The 14356-nt window shown below is 39.4% G+C and overlaps 1 protein-coding gene and 1 pseudogene across 1 annotated transcript; one reads left to right on the plus strand and one right to left on the minus strand.

The window, feature by feature from the left end:
* The first annotated feature begins 1952 nt into the window (after positions 1-1952).
* LOC131023341 (beta-glucosidase 42-like) lies at positions 1953-6725 on the plus strand (annotated as a pseudogene).
* On the minus strand, positions 6068-8773 carry LOC131021281 (homeobox-leucine zipper protein HAT5-like). Its single transcript, XM_057950406.1, has 3 exons — positions 8097-8773; positions 6795-7189; positions 6068-6710 (listed from the first exon to the last, which is right to left on the minus strand). Exons 1-3 carry the CDS (start codon positions 8221-8223, stop codon positions 6282-6284), a joined length of 951 nt encoding a protein of 316 aa, XP_057806389.1. The 5' UTR covers positions 8224-8773; the 3' UTR covers positions 6068-6281.
* Positions 8774-14356: the final 5583 nt, after the last annotated feature.

The raw sequence follows: 14356 nt of genomic DNA on the forward strand, positions 1-14356 counted from the left end.
ACCCTTGAAAGCTACACTACGCACCCCAATTTACACTAAAAAAAAAATTAATGGTCCAAATAAACACTAGCTAGCTAGGAATCGACTATCTTAAACATCAATGAAAGCCAGCTCATTTCCACACTAATTCTTCACATGACAAGATAACAAAAAATTAATGCTAACTAAATGGTGTTCGTCCAATGGCCGCATGCCACCTCTATATCATTGTAGTAATATTTATTAAGTAATAATACCATTGTAAATTAGTGCAAATATTTATGAAGTAATAATACATAATAATTATGCACCAATATCGTGGTCTTTTCTAGTATTGATCACAAAGACATAAAAGTAGTAGGCAAGATAATTTAAAATGTTGCACTAGGATATAAAAGAAAGTAAGGGAAAGCACCTACTCATTTGTAAAGGTTAATTATGTTTCATGTCCTGATTTCTTTTTGCTTTTTTCGAACAATGTTCATAACTTTTATTTTTAGGTAAATATTTGATTCTATCGAACGTATTAGTATTTTAAAGAAAATATTTCATCTTTAATATAAGTACGTATTCATCGTATTACCTTTTGGTTATTTATGTTTAAAAAAAATCAACGCCTAAGTGTTGATGTGGAACGCAAGAAAGCCATATCGGCATGTTACATGGATTTTATATTAAAAAAAGGGAAAAGGTGCAGATAAGCCCTCCTAGGTGTAGCCCTTATAGCGTATACCTCCCCATTCTCACTGTGCGTGCAACTAAACCCCCAAACTCAAGAAAAAGGGTGCAAATACCCCCCTCGCCCTAACCTCCGTTTTCTCACCGTTAGTCGGCATTATTTTATTTTCTGTGGGGCCCACCATCTGAAGTCACGAATTTCACACGTATGACAGATTTCCACGCGGCCGCAGCGATTCTCAGCCAACGTCGACGACGATTGGTGCAGTTTCCTCCGCAGCAATTCGATTCGAGATCTGACGCCATCGGCCTTATCGCTCAGTAGCGCGTAGAATTGGGAGGCTTGAGAGAGCCGAGGGAGATAGAGGGCGCCGGCGGCAGTCTGCTTCATTTGCTGCTGTTGTCGGCCGGTTTGAGTGAAGAGGGGGAAGTTCAGGCGGTGGTGGCTGGACTAGGATGGATTTTGCAGAGGGAGGCCAGGGTTGCGGCGGCCCTACCGCTGTCGCTCAGCCACGGACAGAGAGAGGGAAGGAAAAAGGGTTAGTTGGCCGACGGTGGCTCTTCGTCGGAGGAGGAGCTGCGGCGCTGGAGTTTAGAGAGGGGTTTAGGGTCGAGATCGGCGGCGGCGGCCCTCCAGCTGTGCGCTCGCTGGGAATCGAGGCAAGGGCCACGAGTTGAGAGAGAGATGAGGGAGAACGGCGATAGTCGATGGCCCTTCGCCGGAGATGAGTCGCGGCGGCCGGAAGAGAGAGAGAGAGAGAGAGAGAGAGAGAGAGAGAGAGATCGGTGTTGCTATGTGTGTGTGCGTTGTGAGGCAGAGAGAGAGACGAGAATTGAGGGGAGGGAGGCGCATTATGTGAAGATGGTGGGCCCCACAGAAAATAAAATAATGCTGACTAACGGTGAGACAACGGAGGTTAGGGTGAGGGGGGTATTTGCACCCTTTTTCTTGAGTTGGGGGGTTTAGTTGCACACACAGTGAGAATGAGGAGGTATACGCTATAAGGGCTACACCTAGGAGGGCTTCTCTGCACCTTTTCCCAAAAAAAACATATAAATACATGTAAGCAAAACGTCGACGTATTGAGAAACAACGCCTACAATTTTTATTTTGAAATACATAATCAAAGTTTGACCAAAAAAAGTGAAATACATAATCCCCTCCCCCCCAAAAAAATAGAAGATTAATAAAATTCAGAAAAAAAAAAAAGAAAAAAAAAGAGGCAAAAATTGAATCTTCACATTACAAATTCCACAATAAAATAACGATAGTACCATCAGAAAAGAGTAATATGAATATGGAACCCAAAAAATGAAAATATTTCCATGTCCAAACTTAGAAGTCTACCATGAGGAGGACTCGATAAATGAAGAAAACCGGAAGAAAGCGAATGAAGCAGAAGAGCTTAGGCAAATCATATGATGTAACGTCTTCAAGCAAAGCAGGGAACCAAGAGTTGGAGTTTTTAGAAGCATTTTCTGTGAACGATTGAAGGGCCGGACTGATCATCATATTCTTCAGAGTTGTAGGTGAGTTAAATGAGGTGAGGGTTCTACAAATTCGTTTCGGATATGAGTAGAAATCGTGTTCGCAAATAAAGATTTGGGAAATTTGAATATAGGATGCTTCGTGTTTATGGCTTCAATTGTTTTTTTTTTCCTAAACTTGTCAGTTGGAGAAAAAGGTAAAACTTTCGTGTTTATTTCTTCAATTTTTTCCTAAACTTATCAATTGAGAAAAAAAAGTTAAAGACTTAGGGTGCGTTTACTTTTATGGAAAATGAGAGAATACATATATTTTCACTCTCTTTCCATCTTTCACATGTTTACTATGAAAATTTATCTGAACAGGGTTGAATTTTCTCGGCAACTCCTATGGAGTATTATCTTTGGATAGTGGTGTGAAAATATTTTTCAACATTTTTCCATCTTTTTATCTCTAGTAAAAAAATGAAAAAAAAAGAGAAAAATTAATATAACATTTTCTCGCCTTTTCTTATCCATCATTTTCCAATGAAAATTTTACAACCAAAGTAAGCGCACTCTTAGTTGTTTAATGCGCGAGTTCGCAGGAAAACGGTAAAAGTTTCGTGGTTTTTTGCTTACATGTATTTATATAAATATTTTTTTTTTCAAACATAAAATCCACATAATGTGTTGATGTGGCTTTCCATCATTCCACGTCAACATTAGGCAACGGAAAAACTTTTCGGGTCACAAATTACCAAAAAGTGATACGATAAGTACTTCTATGCACTTATGTTAAAAGTTGGACGTTTTTGTTAAAACGTTAATAAGTTGAGACAAAATCGAATATTTATCCAATTTACAACTACAGAGAATGCAAACCAACAAAGATCATCAAGTACGTACTTGATTTACACAAAAGAAATATATATGAATTACAATTTTCAAAATACAACATGAATCGTGTACACTTAGATCCGACGTAAAATGAGTGGATTTATATATAGCTGCTTGTTTAACTTCAATTTATAGATATTTGTTGAGCTTAAGGTTTTATTTTTTCCTATCTTGCTTTAAATGTAAAAAAGTGATATATAATCGAGTAAAAAGATATATGTAATTATGTTTACGTTGAAACATTTTTGTTAGTTCACGCAAACATTGAGACAATAACTGATATTTAACCTTAAAAATAGATAACGACGAAATATATGAAATTAAAATAACGTTTGAAAGGCGTGCATAGCATGGGATGTGGCAGTGACACTAGTACTATAAATAGGTGAAGATGGTTTTGATAAATTATCTCTTCTACGGCTAAGAATTAAATCTGTGTGGCTGAGCAATGAGCTTAGTTGAAGCAGCTGTGGAGATTGAAGTGGTGGAGAATGCCGGCGAATCAAGATGGTGGGAATGCGATGGGGCGGTGCCAGATGATGACGATAGCAGCGCCATAAACCGTCACTGGTTTCCTCAAGATTTTATGTTTGGAACTGGAACTTCCGCTGCAAGAGGCATCAGCATATGGGATGACTTCTCTATGAGGCTTCCTTGTCTCTCTCTCTCTCTTGAAATTAATTAAGAGCATGCATTTATATATGATGATTAATTTTTGTACGTGGTTGTGGCAGGGAAAATAGCTGATGGAACCAATGGAAGCCTTGCATGTGATATGTACAACAGATATAAGGTTATTCTGTATATTAATCTAATTGCAGCAGTTGAAATTAAGGTACGAATATTGATGAAATATGCAAAATATATATGTATTGTATTGCGCAGGAAGATATTGAGATGATGAAGCAAATGGGGTTTGATTCCTACAGGTTTTCCATTTCATGGCCAAGAATATTGCCAGGTTTTTATTTATTCATAATTATTAATACTCCCTCCGTCCCATAAGACTGTGCATTTCTTTTTATTTTGAGACGGCCACAAGAATGTGCATTTGCCACTAAAAGTGATGCACACTCTTGTGGGACTGAGGGAGTACTATATATATGGTTAGTTTTAGGAGTAACTAATTAATTAGCGCAACTCTGAACAGCCAGAAGAGTATCTGGTGGAATCAACAAAGAAGGAATTGCTTACTATAATGATGTTATCAACACTGTGTTACACAGTGGTTAGTTAATTAGTTTCAAGCCTCTCTTGAATGACAATATGATAATATATATTAGTGCAGGCATGAAGCCCTTTGTGACACTGTTTCACTGGGATCTTCCTTTGTGCTTGGAAAAAGAGTATGGTGGCTTCCTATCGAAAAGAGTCAAGTAAAATAATCCCTCCCCCTTGAGTTGTGAATACATAATTAAGTGAGTGGTGGTAATTAGTTGATGTGTGTGTGTAGGGATGAGTACGCAGAGGTATGCTTCTGGGAATTTGGAGATGGTGTGAAACACTGGACTACCTTGAACGAGCCATATGTCTACAGCGTTCATGGATATGTTAGAGGCATCTATCCCCCGGCAAATTCATCGTGGCCGGGAGAAATCTGATTGTGGCGCACGCGGAAGCAGTGGATCTCTACAGAAGCAAGTTTGTGGAAGCGTCTCAACTCACATTGGTTCCTGCCATTCGATCATAACTCACCGCCAGATAAACTCGCCGTCAAAAGACTTCATGCTTGCATGATAAACATACATTGAAAAATTACACTCAATAATCTGGATTTTTAATCATTCCTTGTAATTGTAATTAAGGTTTCTGCGGCGATTATCCCAAGAACATGCAAGACTGCGTTCCACCAGAGAAAGATAAGATCATCGATTTTCTAGGTTTGAACTATTACACGACACAGTACGCTGCTCATGATCCCGACTCTTCGGATGAGGGAGAGGGCTACCTCGTCGATCAGAGGCTCAAGTTTCAACGTAACTTCTTCCTCCCATCCGATATATATATAGATCATCAAATGTTTGCTTAAATCAAATCTTTTTTGGGCATGCAGTTATGAAAAACGGTGAATACATAGGAACTAAGGCAGTAAGGATCTTCCTACCCCTATCCTCTCTCTCTCTCTCTCTCTACAAATATATAGTATATCTTACCTCAATTGTGTTTCTATAGACTGGATCATAGTGGCTGCAATCTGTTCCAAAGGGGATTTATGAGATTCTCGTATATTTGGAGGACAAGTATCCAGCATTAGAAGAAATATACATCACTGAAAATGGTAATTAATTAATATTTTATTAGGTTTTTCGATATTAGTAACAAGTGTTTAATATAAAACTAAGTGCTTGTTAATCTCCAAAGGGTTTTCAAGTAAGAATGATCCGACGAAGACAGCCAAGATGGTCTGCAATGATGACCACGATAAGACTAAATACCACCAAGATCATCTTGCTAACTTGCTCAAAGCAATCAAGTAAGATATTCCTATTCTTATTTATTCAATACAATTAATTAATATACATGGATGATATGAACTTGCAGATACAAACACATTTCCAGAAAACTGAAGGGATATTACGTGTGGTCGTGGTGCGATAACTATGAATGGACCAGCGGCTACACAGCTAGGTTTGGGTTAGTCTATGTAGACTTACTGAATAACCTCACAAGATATCCCAAGGATTCTGCTGCATGGTTTGCTAAGTTTCTCAAAAGCAACGTGCAGCCACCGGCGTGGTTCCACCCGCGGTGGGTCCCACGGCCGTTGTCTGAGAAGAGAGCACATGAAGATGACGGGGAGACTCAGACAGACAAAAGGCTCAAACTTGGGGCAAATAATCAACACTAATGCAATGTCGAGCTGAGTATTATGCTGTTCTTTTGTTTGTGTCAAAGGTGCATTAGAGGTTAGGTCTTCAACCCATCCATGAAATCTTTGTATGTTTTTACTTTTTTATCAATACCAATAATATATTGTGCCTACTACATTCATATCCTAGTATCAATTTTTTACTCAAGCAAGCAACGAGAGAGAGCACACAAGCAATCAACATAATTCACATATTTTTCAACTAAAATATGATACATATAGAAGAACAAAATCTTGAAACAAGACTACTTCACAGAAGACCATTTAGACATGGCCCGGCTACGATTGGGGGAGCTGGGATTTGTTGCAGCAGTCACTTATTACCTAGAAAATACTCAAAGCAAGAATACGGAAAAAATTCAAAAAGATCATAGAAATACACGGCAAGAACTTAATAAGACCAGAAATTGAAGGCATGGTCTTCAACAGAAAATCCATAGCCACATGAAGTTGCATGAGGGTGACAATAGGCATCTTCAATCTTAGGAAAGACATAAGCACGTTGTAGCATTTCCTCGTTCAAGCAATCTTCTCCATGAAGCGATAAAACAGACTGACTGGGATCAAAGTCATGGGGAGACTCACCTGATTTCACAAACAGAGGATGATGAATCCCGTCTGTCAACCGGGGGCTGTCTTCATTGGTCACGTCACTTTTTGTTGAGCTTTGCTCGTCATTCTTAGAAGTCGACACAGAAACTTTATGATCTTCTTCATCAGTAGAAACTGGGATTGCTTCAGATAGTTCTTTAGTGTCCGATTCTCCTGAGCTTGCGTGCTCCACATCTTGAGCAGTCCCATCGTGTTTGAGGTGAAGAACCTGGTCAGATTTTAGAAACATCATATATATGAACAAATGAAGAACAAGTTGGAATCAATCTTTGAGAATTGACCCTTATATCACCTCAGCTTTTAGCTTCTCATTCTCCTTGACGAGGTAATCATAGTCCATTTTCAAGCTCTTGTAGCTTGAATGCAACGTCTCGTATTCTGTTTCAAGATGCTTCGTCTTGCAACGAGCCCTGCGGTTCTGGAACCACACTGCAATTTGACGAGGCTGCAGACCAAGCTCGTTTGCCAGTTGAAGTTTCCTATCCGGTTCAAGTTTATTCTCAACCTCAAAACTTCTCTCAAGAAACTGGACTTGATCTACAGAGAGCCTCCTTTTCTTCTCCGGTTGACTAAAATAGTCGTCCAAGTATTCTTCCCCATTCTCCTGCATCTCAAACGACTGATAAAACGAGTTTCCTGAGCTGTTATCCCTACCAACAGCTCCAAAACTTACCATCGCCCCCGGCCCTGACAAAAAAAAAATGCACTCACACTATCAAGAAATAGTCTATTTTCTGAAATGAACACAAATCAATTGCTAACAACAAAGAAATCACTATCTCAAACTACTATAAAAAGATGATTTGATCCCAAATTATAGAGATCTTGAATAGTTTCCAACTCATGAATCGATTTCACCAGATCAGATACTTATAAACTGACTCAAATAGCAGAGTAACAGACATAAGGCCAAAAGATCAATTAAGTCTGTCTACAGTACAATTCAGCCCTCAACAAAAACGCGGTTCTTGAACAGACCAGATGTGTGTCCCCCGTTGGAACATGAAGGGCTGGCCGGCCGGGGACACCTGTAGACTGGAGTGTTCTACTCCAGTATACTGTGGATTTGCTCCCTTCTTAACAAAGGAATTCAAAGGGAGAGACACAGTGTACCTATTCATTGATGATTGATGCAAACCACACATTAATCATGTTCAAATCTTAAGCAAAACCAACATACAAGCTAGGAACAAGATGCAAGATAATCCCTCAAGCGAGCATTTACTTTGAGGATTAGTCTAGATATATACAAATAGTATGGGCTTATCCATTGTTTACTAATATGGATTGGAACTTTGGGATATCTAAGGCATTTGATCATTCTATCATTTGAGCTAATTCCGATTTCAATCATGCATCTTATCAATCATTAAAAAAAAGACCCCCCTTAATCTCCAAACATGTCTATCTCCTTCTACGAGTTGATCCACAAGAATTCTGCTAAACTAATACACACACATATAGATACAAATCATGCCCCGAAACCAGCTCCTAGAATCACTCATAAATTACAAAACAATAACACAATCCTCAACCGACAAGAAAAAAAAAGTCAACGCAACAAGAGTTTGGAGATGCGCTACATTTCACATACCAAGAAAGGAATTTGAAGGAGCAGACGCAAACACAGAATCCAGAGGCCGATCATGGCCACAAGTTTTCATCTTCTTACTCAGATCCAGAGCGCCGCCGCCGCTGTTTGCAAATTCACGACCGGCCATTCACACAACAACAACAACTGAAAAAAGTTTCTTTTTTATTTTTTTTCGAGCAGTGACAACAAAAATAAACTACAGAATTCAAGAATCCGACATTTTTCGCGGGACTGCAGCTCCTTCTCTCTCTGAATATGTTTGGGCAGCAGAATACGTAAAATTTTCAGAATTTATGGCGGAAGAAGCTGGTGATGATGATTGCCGTGATATGGGAAGTGTGGGAACAGCGGTTGCTCATCACACCCATCATCTCTTTCTCCGCCCACACCTTTTCCTCAGGCGGAGTAGTGTGTGTTGTGCGTGCTTTTTTCCGTGATGGAGTAGTGGGATAGCTCTGTGCAGGAGAAGAAGAAGAAGAAGGTGGAGGAAAAAGAGTGAAAAGGTGTGCGTAAATTATTGGCTATTTCTGGATGCGAATTTGGTAGCATGTGGTGAATTCGGAGGAGAAATGAATAATAGGTGAGGTAAGAGAGATTCTTTTGGGTGCAAATACAATTTCATGTTCAGGTGGGGGGAAAGGCCAAATGGATCCTCTCTACCAAATATAATTGCACCACTGTATATCATTCTTAATTTCTTTATAATTTTTAATTATTTATTATTTAATTTTAATTTATTATATTTTAATAGTATAATATAAAAATAATTAATAAGGATTCACTCATTCAATTAAAATCTATAATTATTTTTTTATATTTATTTAAATTAATAATAGATTTATTTGGGTTCATTAATTCAAAATTATGATATCTAATTTTTAAAATTCCAATTTTTAGTAATAAATATTAATTAGACTTCATAATATAATAATTATTTTTATTTTTATAAAAAATAATTATAAAATAAAGAAATTAAAAATGATACACAAACTATACACTACATTCTAGGACAGAGGATCCCATCTGGAGAAAAGCGAGCGTGTATAAAGCTAGCCTTTTTTATATTGTGAAACTTATATAAATACTTAATCCGTCCCACGAAACTTGAGCAATTTCTTTTCGGCACGAGTTTTAATGAATTTTGTGTGTTGAGTGTGGTAGATGAAAAAACAAAAAGATTGAATAAAGAAAAGAACTTTTGCGATATAAGAAAAGTGTTCAATCTTCGTGGGACAACTCAAAAATGAATATTGTTCAAGTTTCACGGGACGAAGGGGGTAGTTAATACTCCATTCCTCTCAATAATAACGTTCTAAAAAATGGGTCACGCAAATTATGAAAATATAAATAAAATAAAAGGAGATTAAGTAAAAAATGAGATAGATAAAATAATGAAAAAATAAGAAAGAAATAAAATAAATATGGAGAGAGATAAAGAGAGTAGATAAAATATTTTTTTTTTCTTTTGGGCTAAGTATCAAATAAGCCCTTAACATAGAGGCCCTTTATCACGTATAGATCCCTATAGTCGAGGTTGGTCCAACTAAACCCCTGAAGTCCTTAATTTCGTGCAATTAGCCTCTCTACCCTAACGGCCGTTTACCACCGTTAACTATTTTTTTTTTAATTTCGCCAAGGTCGCCGGAAACAAGCTCGGTGGCGACTTCGACAACACCACCACCACTGGCATCGTCGAGTACGCCGGAAACTACACCCCTCCGGCCACGCCGGCCCTGCCTTCCTTCCCGCCGTTCAACAGCACGGACGCGTCTCACAATTTAGTGCTAGTAGTGACTAAAGATCCAGCCATGGCGTAGATCGATCCGACTGCCACCAACAGCCCTATGAAAATCATCGGCCGTCGCGTCAATGAAGCCGCCAAGACCAACTCCCCCATCAAAACCCACGGCCTGGTGGCGTGCGGCACTGGCGTCAGCGTCACCATATTCGCCAACAAATTTCCTGGAGTCTACGCCGCCACTTGCCTTACCCTCGCCGCAGCCTAAAACGCCCGATCCATCAACAACTACTCGTCCTCGCTGTCACCGGCGCCGGAAGTCGCCGCTGAAATCCTCAACACTCCCTTTAAGTCGCCCTGCCCTGTGTTGAGGAGCTACAATTAATGAACATTTTTTCCGGCGTACTCGACGAGAAAGAAGGCAGGGCCGTGTGGCCGGAGGGGTGTAGTTTCCGGCGTACTCGACGATGCCAGTGGTGGTGGTGTTGTCGAAGTCGCTGCCGCTGGAATATTTTGTCTGCATCAAAGAATCAGTTCCGCTGCCGAACTTGTTTCCGGCGAGTTTTCGGCGACCTTGGCTGGAAAAAAAAAATTAATAGTTAACGGTGTTAAACGGTCGTTAGGATAGAGGGGCTAATTACACGAAATTAAGGATTTAATTTTGGGGGTTTAGTTGGACCAACCTCGACTACAAAGATTTATACGTGATAAGGGCCTTTATGTTATGGGCTTATTTGATACTCCATCTGTCCCGCTATTAATGGCTTGTTTCTTTTCGGCACGGGTATTAAGGATAGTTGTATTAAAGTATGTCCCACATGTTTAATGAATCTTAAATATTGTTAACAAAGTAGGCCTTTGTTTCTCCAAAAATATACTGCTGTCGTCACCGGTGAGGCCGTCGCCGGCGACGCCGGCGCCGTCCCTTCCCCTTATCTGTGCTACCTCCTATGAACAGCCAACAAAGAACAAGTGGCGGAAACCCAAGAAATTGATTCGCAAAAAAAAATAAAAAAAAATCCAAGAACCAGAAAAGCAATTGCCTCCTAAAGAAATTGCCATCCAAGAAATTGCCTCCAACAACATGAAATGGGCGAAAATATTTGCAAGAAATTAAAGAAATTGCCTCATAATCTGTAAATTTCTTCACCACGAACTGATCTCGAATCTCGCCGCACAGAAAGTGGCGAGAAATGAAGGCGGTGGAGGGTGGAGGCGGAGGGCGGCGCGGGCTGCATCGACGAGCGGTCGTCTTGTTGGAGGCACATATATGATAAGGAAAGAGGCGGAGGAAAAGGGGGGTGGATGGGGCCGCCGGTAGGTTTTTCTGGAGAGGGAAGCTTGGGGGGAAAGGCGACGCGAAGGTGGAAGCGCTACGTTGTAGGTGGCGCAGTATAGGAGGTGGCGCTACAGTGGAGGAGGTGATGGCGGAGGCGGCTGGAGAGAGAGAGAGGCGAGACGACAGTGAAGGTGGAGGAGACGATGAGATCCGGCGGAAGTGGAGGTGACGCACAGAGGAGAAAGAGAGAAGTTGCGGAGGAGGGTGGGTGGACGCGGAGTCTCCGCGCCGCCGCCATGGAGGAGGAGAGGCGGCGAGGGTGTAGCATGAGAGAGAGAAAGAGAGAGAGTTAAAGTGAGAGGGGTTTGATTTTAATTAAATAGGTTTAATTAGGGTTTTAATTAACATTAATCACTCCCTTATTTTTTCCAAAATAGAAAACGTGCCATCAATAGCGGGACAACCCAAAAAGAAAAACGTGTCATTATTAACGGGGCGGAGGGAGTACTTAACTCTTTTCTTTTTTAGTTGAGAGACATTATAAATAGAAAAATCTAAAAAATAAATTTGAGATATTATCAAGACGAATAAAGTATTTTTTTGTATTTAATATAGAAGTTTAGGCAAGATTCTTTTTAGGGTATGAATAATAAATGGGATGAGATCCAAATAATGCAAGGTTTCTACATCTTATTACAAAGGTACAGAAGTTGTCCCTTGCAACATAAGTGGATAGATTATTTTATTTATAAAAAAAAATGTTACAACCAAAGAAAGGAAAAAATCCACTCACACTCTATCTCCTAGAGTGACTCGAACCCCCGACCTATTGTTTGGAGGAGAAGCGTCTTACCAACAGACTGCGTGATTTATGCTTAATTTACTCTATTTTTAAGGGTTTGTTTGTGCATGTTTTAAGATAATCTTCTGGAAATTGGTGCGTTTATGGTGTATTTTATGCTTTGCAGGAGATTTAGGCTTTCGAGATGGAAGAATGCAGTTTTGAATGAATTTGGAAGAATTTGGCGTTCTCCAGGTGTTCTGGTTTCCAGAGCAGAGGAACCGACATTTCCAGAGCAGAGAAATCGCCATTCCTCTAGAGTCAGAGAAATCAAAGTTCAGTGCAGCGAAATCCGCGAACGCCAGAGGAATCGAAGCGAGCGCGGAAACGCCAGAGGACTCATAAGGCGCCAGAGGAGTCGCCATTCCGGAGCGCTAGTCAGAGCAGAGAAATCAAATCGGCAGAGGAGTCGAGGCCAGAGGATTCCCTTCCCCGCTGTCAGAGGAGTCGTTTTTCCTCTGAACAGGGAAGTCGCCCAGGTCAGAGAAATCATCAGTCCATTACAGCGGAATCGAGAATGCCAGAGCAGGGGAATCACCCATTCCTCTGCAGAAAAGCGTCAGAGCGGAAGACACTCCGCTGGCGACCCATTCCGCTGGCGATACCATTCCTCTGACGATAACAGGGAAATCATCCATTCCTCTGGCGAGAGCTGCGAAGTTGGCAAAAGTGGGAGTATTTTCCGGAGCGCGCATCCAGCTAGAGAGTTGCCTTATTTCACACAATTTTATTACCTTTAGAATTCTTCTTTGCATGGCAACTTCCATGTTGATCCGAAGGGAATCTGAAAACTATAAATAGGTCCTCTTTTGACCTATTGAAAACATATCCGAGAACCCTAGCATTTATACTTTAGTTTTTAGCTTTAGAATTTTATTGCTTTCTAGTTTTAAGGCTTGGATCAAGATTGAAGATTCAAACCACTGCTTCAGTTTTTATTCGGTTTTTATATAATTCGTTTTTACAATTGCGTTCTTTTTAATTATGCTTTTGTTTTATTTTGCTATGTCTGGCTAGTTTCTTTTAGCTGATTCTAGGGTTTGTAAATAGTTGATTGAATTTATGTGATTTATTTGTTAATACCTTTGTGCCTTCCAGTTTATGATTCATAATTCCTGGTGCTTAATTTCTTCTGAATTATTTGGCCAATAGTTTGCATGTTTAGCTATTCGGTTTGAGACCTAGCGGAGATAACTGTTTAGCGGATTCAGGAATGTATGATATGATTTTAACCTTGAGACCTAGCGGAGATAGGTGGATCATAGGGAGCTATTCTTAGGAGCTATTGGGAGTTAGTAGATTTTCTTGAGACCTAACGGAGATAGATAATTTACTAATCTACGATCGTTGCTGCTCTAGCGAGAGTGATTGATTAATTAAGTGATCTCTCATCATAACTGGATTAAATTGGTACATAGGATTAATAGATTTATTGCATAGATTTAATTAATGAATTTACTACCCTAGGATCAGTTGCTTTTAATATTTGATTTTCTCCTACGTACTTTTATTTTTTATTTGTGTTTTAGTTTAAGATAATTGAATCTTCTACTTTTGTTTACCTGTCTACTATCATAGTCTGTTTAGGAGATAGATAAAGTCGTTTCATTGTGTCAATCCCTGTGGATACGATATCTGGTTACTATTTCTGTGCTACAATTACACCGTGTTAGTTGCGGTATTTTGTGCTAATAATTTAGTGATCACTGCGCTTCATCATCATAAGTGGATAAATTAAGTGTGCAGTTGTCTTGTTTAATGAATAGATCATTTGTGAGTTAAAATACAACCAATATTACCTTGGATCAAATCTTGGGAGAATAATATTCCTTTCCTAAAAAAATTAATTCTAAGATAGAGTGGCACGATTTTAAATGAAAATAATTGAGTATTTTGTGAGTCAAGAAAATATAACACTTTAAAAATAGTACTTCCTCCGTTCATAAAGAGTGTGTGGTGGATTGGATATATGACATGAGTTTTAATATAAAAAAATTAGAAGATGTGATTTTAGTGTTAAATGGTAGTATTATGTCCACTAAATTGTAAAAGTAAATGGTGTGTATTTTATAAATATTGAGTGTAAATGAGATTTAAAATATAAATGAGGTTTCTAAAAAAAGAAGTCACACAATCTTTACGAACGAACGAAAATAGTAATAAACCCACAATCTTTGTGGATGAATGGAGTATTAATAGTGATTACCTTGCTCGTGCGCCCCTTCTCTCCCTCGCTCACTGCCCTGCTGGGCGACCACTGGTACAATTGGCACTAATTGTGTCAAGTGTATCTAATAAATAACACAATTGGTACTAATAGTACCATTTGTACCAACTGCCAGCGGTCGCGAAAAAGTCAGCGGTCGCGCCTCTCTCCGTGGCGATGCTATTTCTCTTGGTAC

The sequence above is a fragment of the Salvia miltiorrhiza genome, chromosome 4 (genome assembly GCF_028751815.1).
Source record: "Salvia miltiorrhiza cultivar Shanhuang (shh) chromosome 4, IMPLAD_Smil_shh, whole genome shotgun sequence".
In the NCBI taxonomy this organism is placed as follows: Eukaryota; Viridiplantae; Streptophyta; class Magnoliopsida; order Lamiales; family Lamiaceae; genus Salvia; species Salvia miltiorrhiza.